Below are 7,881 nucleotides of genomic sequence, written 5' to 3'. Positions count from 1 at the left end.
GACCTTTATGTCGGATATGGATAATGTGACTTTAATGGTCGATATTGGACAATGAGACAGACCTAATTTAATGTCGATTATGGATAATGTGACTTTAATGTCGATTTGGGACATGTGACTTTAATGTCGATTTGGATAATGTGACTTTAATGTCGATTTGGGACAATGTGGACTTTAATGTTTGATTTGGATAATGTGACTTGTAATGTCGTTTTGGATAATGTGGACTCTTTAATGTCGATATGGATATATGTGACTTTAATGTCGATTTAATTGGACCCTTAATGTCGACTTATGGAATGTGATTAATGTCGATATGGATAATGTGACCTTTAATGTCGATTTGGACAATGTGACTTTAATGTCGAGATGGATAATGTGACTTTAATGTCGATTTTGGATAATGTGACTTTAATGTCGATATTGGATAATGTGACTTTAATGTCGATTTGGACAATGTGACTTTAATGTTGTGATTTGATGATAATGTGACTTTAATGTCGATTTGGACAATGTGACTTTAATGTGAATTGGATAATGTGACTTTTAATGTCGATTTGGATAATGTGACTTTAATGTCGATAATGGATAATGTGACTTTAATGTCGATTTGGACAATGTGACTTTAATGTCGTATTTGGACAATGAGACTTTAATGTGATTTGGACAATAATGTGCGATTTGATATGTACTTTAATGATCTTACGATGTGAACTTTAATGTCGATATTGGACAATGTGACTTTAATGTGATTTGTGATAAAGTGTGATTTGGACTTTAATGTCGATATGGATAATGTGACTTTAATGTCGATTTGGATAATGTGACTTTAATGTCGATATGGATAATGTGACTTTAATGTCGATTTGGACAATGTGACTTTAATGTCGATTTGGATAATGTGACTTTAATGTCGATTTGGATAATGTGACTTTAATGTCGATTTGGATAATGTGACTTTAATGTCGATTTGGACAATGTGACTTTAATGTCGATTTGGACAATGTGACTTTAATGTCGATTTGGACAATGTGACTTTAATGTCGATTTGGATATGTGACTTTAATGTCGATTTGGAAATGTGACTTTAATGTCGATTTGGACAATGTGACTTTAATGTCGATTTGGATAATGTGACTTTAATGTCGATTTGGACAATGTGACTTTAATGTCGATTATGGATAATGTGACTTTAATGTCGATTTGGATAATGTGACTTTAATGTCGATTTGGATAATGTGACTTTAATGTCGATTTGGATAATGTGACTTTAATGTCGATTTGGATAATGTGACTTTAATGTCGATTTGGATAATGTGACTTTAATGTCGATTTGGACAATGTGACTTTAATGTCGATATGGATAATGTGACTTTAATGTCGATTTAGACAATGTGACCAATACTGTCCATACTAATGTTACTATAATGTCCATTTAGACAATGTGACCAATACTGTCCATACTAATGTTACTATAATGTCCATTTAGACAATGTGACTAATACTGTCCATACTAATGTTACTATAATGTCCATTTAGACAATGTGACCAATACTGTCCATACCAATGTGACTTTAATGTCCATTTAGACAATGTGACTAAAACTGTCCATACCAATGTGACTTTAATGTCCATTTAGACAATGTGACTAAAACTGTCCATACCAATGTGACTTTAATGTCCATTTAGACAATGTGACTAAAACTGTCCATACCAATGTGACTTTAATGTCCATTTAGACAATGTGACTAAAACTGTCCATACCAATGCGACTAAAACTGTCCATTTAGACAATGTGACTGAAACTGTCCATACCAATGTGCCTTTTATGTCCAGTTGGTATAGTTGACAATACCTACAGGACCAGTAATTGTGATTTCAAAATATAAAGAAAATGCGCTTTTAAAAACCTGCTTATTGCACCCAAACTTACTTTGTGTTTCATTAAAGAGATCAACATCTATTTGATGTCTTTTATTGGAATAATTTAATATAACCCCAGGATGCTTGTAGTAAAATTTGGTTACAATCCATGCAGACTCTAGGACAAGTAGCGATTTTTATAGGACTTACCTCTATTTCCACATTGGGCCCCGCCCCTTCAGCCCCCAGGGGGTCAGAGCCAAAATTCATACTAGTTCTGTTCCCCTTCCCCAAAGAATGTTTGTGGCCAAATTTGGTCAAAATCCATGCAGAACTCTAGGACAAGTAGCGATTTATAGGATTTACCTCAAATTCCCCTATTGGGCCCTGCCCCTCCTGCCCCTGGGGGGTCAGAGCTAATATTTATACAAGCTCTCTTCCTTTTCTCCCAAGGATGTATGTGGCCAAATTTGGTTACAATCCGTGCAGAACTCTAGGACAAGTAGCGATTTATAGGATTTACCTCAAATTCCCCTATTTGGCCCTGCCCCTCCTGCCCCTGGGGGGTCAGAGCCAAAATTTATACAAGTTCAGGTCCCCTTCCCCCAAGGATGTTTGTGGGCAAATTTGTTTACAATCCATGCAGAACTCTATGACTAATAGTGATTTAAAGGAAATGTTGACAGACAGACGGACGCCGCGCCATGAAATAAGCTCACCGGCCCTTTGGTCCAGGTGAGCTAAAAACGATGATTCCATGAAATTTCAGGATTAATATGCAAGTAAGTCATGATTTCAAGCCATACCCCGCTGTGATTGAGTGTTTCAAACTTTGATTTCAAAAGGAAAACATAGATTTGTTAGCAATATTGGTTGCAAATGAAAAATTTTGTTGTTGATTTAGCTGGAAAAAAAATCCAGATAGAGAGTGCGCAATAATCACGGTAACTGGTACATCACGGTGACTGGTCGCGACCCAGTAGGGCAAATACTAATGGGTTCCACATTCAGAATTGAATTATGTTTTTTACATAAAAACAAGACCATATTCAGAGTTCTGAAACTTAAATGTTTAATACAGTTTAAGAACATATTCATAACATACATAACTAATTCATTGTTCAAATCAATCCTTTAATCTTAAAATTTTCTTTCAATTGTTTTATAAACATGCAAATAAACGTTTGAAATTTAAATACATACCATTTAAGAGTACTTTGCCTCATCTCAAATTATTAACAAAAAAAAAGAAAAGAAAAATAAATACGTTCATGGGTTTCAACAGTTACCCAAACTGAAACAGTTAAGCTGAAATTGACCTTTTTTGCTCTTACTTTCCAATAAGACACAGGCCCAGCCAATGTATGCATATAAAGCTGAAGTCTAAACTAGAAAATTGACTATGTCAGAAAGGGCCCCGCTAATGTGATTTCAGCTTGACAGCCATATTGGATCTCTGGCGGCAATCATGGATATTTTGTAGAAAAATTAAAAACCCTATTGCACATCTACATACCATCCTCTATTACCATGTGCAATTTCATTACAATAAGACTTTTGGCTTTTGAGAAAATAAATTGTGGATGGACAGACAGATACAGACAGACGGACGGACAGGGTGATTACTATAGGGCACCCGTATTTCCTTACAGGGCCCTAATATACAATGACAATAAATGAAACATTGCTGAAAACTTATACATATATAATGATATCTTGACCAATTGTTGACTGAAAAAAGTTACAAGGGTCAAGATCAAGAATTCAAAGACATTGTACTCATAATTTGCTAAAGGTTTTAATACCAGCTTTTCAGCTATCTTTGTTAATAAAAATTTGTATTTAAGTTTGTGCATAAGCATATCTACGAATTTCAAGACCATTAATTGAAACAAATTCTAAATTACCGTATAACAGGTTATTTTCGACACTTTTCGCAATTTGCACCATCTTATTTTTGCCACAATATGTTTTGGCCATTAAAGAGCGAGTCATACGTAAAACTATGCGGCAGTTTAATTTTCGCCATGCTAATTATTTACGAAAATAGCAAAAATTAAACGCCGGGTAAACAACCCTTTACATGATTGTTCTTTTTTTTCCCAAGGTATACTGCAGACCCAAAATCATGTCCTAGTGCCCTTTGGTTATGCAATTATATTCTATGGAGGGTGTTAGCGCACCATTAAGAAAATGTTTGTTGCCAACTGCGTTCATACTGCCGTATTCGCAATGAATTGAAGATCAATACTTATACATTGTATTTACATCCCTGATTTGGTTTAGACAACTTGAAGGCTGGTAACCACGATAATGTTGGTTATCAAGGTACGTAAACTGCATTTATGCTATTTTGGAAGCAACCAGACTTTACAAAGCTGAAGAAGGGAGATATGTATATATAATAAAATTTTAAAATGAAACAAAAATTGCACACTATTGTTTGTCTTGTCATTGCAAATATTATCATCCATTTGAAAAAAGGCAAACAGAACAATATTTCTCTTAAGGCTGTAACAGGTAATCATACAAATTGTCAAAAAGGCTGTAACAGGTAATCATACAAATTGTCAAAATCTATTTATTTTCTGAATATTTCACTGGCAAAATACTAAAACCTGGCTAAAGGAAAGAAATCTTCAGAAGAAACTTTAAGGCAAATGTTGCTGACACTATCACTAGAAAAGCAACATCTCACTCCAACCTTCTTAGAATGTCATTTTCATAAATTTTGACCAATCAGAAGCCTCCATTTGATGAATCATAATTTTTTTCCCTATAAAAAGAAATAGCTGTCATACTGGACATTATATAAATTTTGACCAATCAGAAGTCTCCATTTGATGAATCATAATTCATTATTTTTTCATATAAAAAGAAATAGCTGTCATGTTATCATCCCTCCAATTAAAATTCACAGAGATCCATCAAACAGGAGAAGACCTATTACTGTATATAATTAAAGCCAATCAAAGGCTGTTGCAGCCACTTAGGGTGATTGATCCATGAAACAAAACCAACGTTCACATGACATCCTATTTATTATGCACGTAAAGTTTATTGCATCAGTAATTCCTAGTTACATTACATTGGAATAGGACCAGTTTGTTCCCAACCTGTCAATCAGACCTATCTGGATATATAATGGTCACTGAGAAATTGAAAAAAAAGGTGCACAACATATTGTGCGAAATCTAGATAATGCATGACTCTGGATAAAAAGGTTATCACAGCTATTAAAAGAAAATGAGAATTCCTCTCAAATAAAATAACTGTGGAGAGACCTAAAGCATCTGACAATTGTGAAGAAATTTACATTAGTGAGAGTTAGCCTATACTTGATATTAGGCCTGATGCCTCTGGGGATAAAAGGCTACAAAGTTTGTTCAAATGGATGACCTTGACCTTCATTAAAGGTCACAGGGGTAAAAAAAAAACAAAAATTTCTTGAAACAACTTTTCAATATCAAGAAAGCCTGATATTGATATTGGTCATGTAGCAACAAGGTCAACCATGGTCACAACGGTTAAATAAGAAAAATAATTTTCAAGCTCATCCACAATCATTTAAAACATAACATTTCTTCAAAAGTGTCAGATAACGATTTAGGTCCATGGGCATCATGTTAAAAACTGAAGATGCTAGAGTCATTAATGTTGGCTCATCTGCTATGGGTGCATGAGACAAAGATGCTAGAGTCATTAATGTTGGCTCATCTGCTATGGGTGCATGAGACGAAGATGCTGGAGTCATTAATGTTTGCTCATCTTCTATGGGTGCATGAGACGAAGATGCTAGAGTCATTAATGTTGGCTCATCTGCTATGGGTGCATGAGACAAAGATGCTAGAGTCATTAATGTTGGCTCATCTGCTATGGGTGCATGAGACGAAGATGCTAGAGTCATTAACATTGGCTCATCTACTATGGGTGCATGAGACGAAGATGCTGGAGTCATTAACGTTGGCTCATCTGCTATGGGTGCATGAGACGAAGATGCTGGAGACAAAGATGGTAGAGTCATTAACATTTGCTCATCTGTTATGGGTTCATGAGACGAGGATGCTAGAGACGAAGATGCTAGAAACGAAGATGCTAAAGTCATTAACGTTGGCTCATCTGCTATGGGCGCATGAGACGAAGATGCTTGTCTCATGCACCCATAGTCATCTGCTATGGGTGCATGAGACGAAGATGCTGGAGTCATTAACGTTGGTTCATCTGCTATGGGTGCATGAGACGAAGATGCTAGAGTCATTAATGTTGGCTCATCTGCTATGGGTGCATGAGACGAAGATGCTAGAGTCATTAATGTTGGCTCATCTGCTATGGGTGCATGATAAGATGCTAAAGTCATTAACGTTGGCTCATCTGCTATGGGTGCCTGAGACGAAGATGCTAGAGTCATTAATGTTGGCTCATCTGCTATGGGTGCACGAGACGAAGATGCTAGATTTATTAACGTTGGCTCATCTGCTATGGGTGAATGAGACGAAGATGCTAAAGTCATTAACATTGGCTCATCTGCTATGGGCGCATGAGACGAAGATGCTAGAGACAAAGATGGTAGAGTCATTAACATTTGCTCATCTGTTATGGGTTCATGAGACGAGGATGCTAGAGACGAAGATGCTAGAAACGAAGATGCTAAAGTCATTAACGTTGGCTCATCTGCTATGGGTGCCTGAGACGAAGATGCTAGAGTCATTAATGTTGGCTCATCTGCTATGGGTGCATGAGACGAAGATGCTAGATTTATTAACGTTGGCTCATCTGCTATGGGTGAATGAGACGAAGATGCTAAAGTCATTAACATTGGCTCATCTGCTATGGGCGCATGAGACGAAGATGCTAGAGACAAAGATGGTAGAGTCATTAACATTGGCTCATCTGTTATGGGTTCATGAGACGAGGATGCTAGAGACAAAGATGGTAGAGATCAAGATGCTAAAGTCATTATGGCTCATCTGCTATGGGTGAATGAGACGAAGATGCTAGAGACAAAGATGCAGAGTGAGTCATTAACATTGGGCTCATCTGCTATGGGTGAATGAGACGAAGATGCTAGAGACAAAGATGAGTCATTTAACGTTGCTCATCTGCTATGGGTGCTGATGCTAATATTAACGTTGGCTCATCTGCTATGGGTGAATGAGACGAAGATGCTAAAGTCATTAACTTGCTCATCTGCTATGGGGTGCAATGAGACGAAGATGCTAGAGACAAAGATGGTAGAGTCATTAACATTTGCTCATCTGTTATGGGTTCATGAGACGAGGATGCTAGAGACGAAGATGCTAGAAACGAAGATGCTTAAAGTCATTAACGTTGGCTCATCTGCTATGGGTGCCTGAGACGAAGATGCTAGAGTCATTAATGTTGGCTCATCTGCTATGGGTGCATGAGACGAAGATGCTGGAGTCATTAACGTTGGCTCATCTGCTATGGGTGCCTGAGACGAAGATGGCTGGAAATGCTAAGTCATTAACGTTGGCTCATCTGCTATGGGTGCCTGAGACGAAGATGCTAAAGTCATTAACGTTGGCTCATCTGCTATGGGTGCATGAGACGAAGATGCTAGAGACAAAGATGGTAGAGTCATTAACATTTGCTCATCTGTTATGGGTTCATGAGACGGAGGATGCTAGAGAACGAAGGATGCTAGAATGAAGATGGTTAAAGTTCATTAACGTTAGGTCATCTGCTATGGTGCCTGAGACGGAAGATGCTAGAGGGTCATTAATGTTGGCTCATCTGCTAATGGGTGCATGAGACGAAGAGCTGGAGTCATTAACGTTGGCTCATCTGCTATGGGTGCCTGAGACGAAGATGCTTAAAGTCATTAACGTTGGCTCATCTGCTATGGGTGCCTGAGCACGAAGATGACTAACGTCAATTTAACTATGGTCTCATCTGCTATTGGGCGCATGAGACGAAGATGCTAGAGGACAAAGATGGTAGAAGTCTTTTAACATTGTGCTCATCTGTTATGGGTTCATGAGACGAGGATGCTCGAGA

General features: G+C 37.4%; 1 protein-coding gene across 1 annotated transcript; it reads right to left on the bottom strand.

Annotated features, from left to right (window-relative positions):
• Nucleotides 1-5,416: 5,416 nt before the first annotated feature.
• On the bottom strand, nt 5,417-6,739 carry LOC138313550 (uncharacterized). Its single transcript, XM_069253946.1, has one exon. It carries the CDS (start codon nt 6,737-6,739, stop codon nt 5,417-5,419), a length of 1,323 nt encoding a protein of 440 aa, XP_069110047.1.
• Nucleotides 6,740-7,881: the final 1,142 nt, after the last annotated feature.

The sequence above is a fragment of the Argopecten irradians genome, unplaced genomic scaffold (assembly GCF_041381155.1).
Source record: "Argopecten irradians isolate NY unplaced genomic scaffold, Ai_NY scaffold_0734, whole genome shotgun sequence".
NCBI classification, from domain to species: Eukaryota; Metazoa; Mollusca; class Bivalvia; order Pectinida; family Pectinidae; genus Argopecten; species Argopecten irradians.
This window is presented reverse-complemented; position numbering and strand designations above follow the sequence as displayed.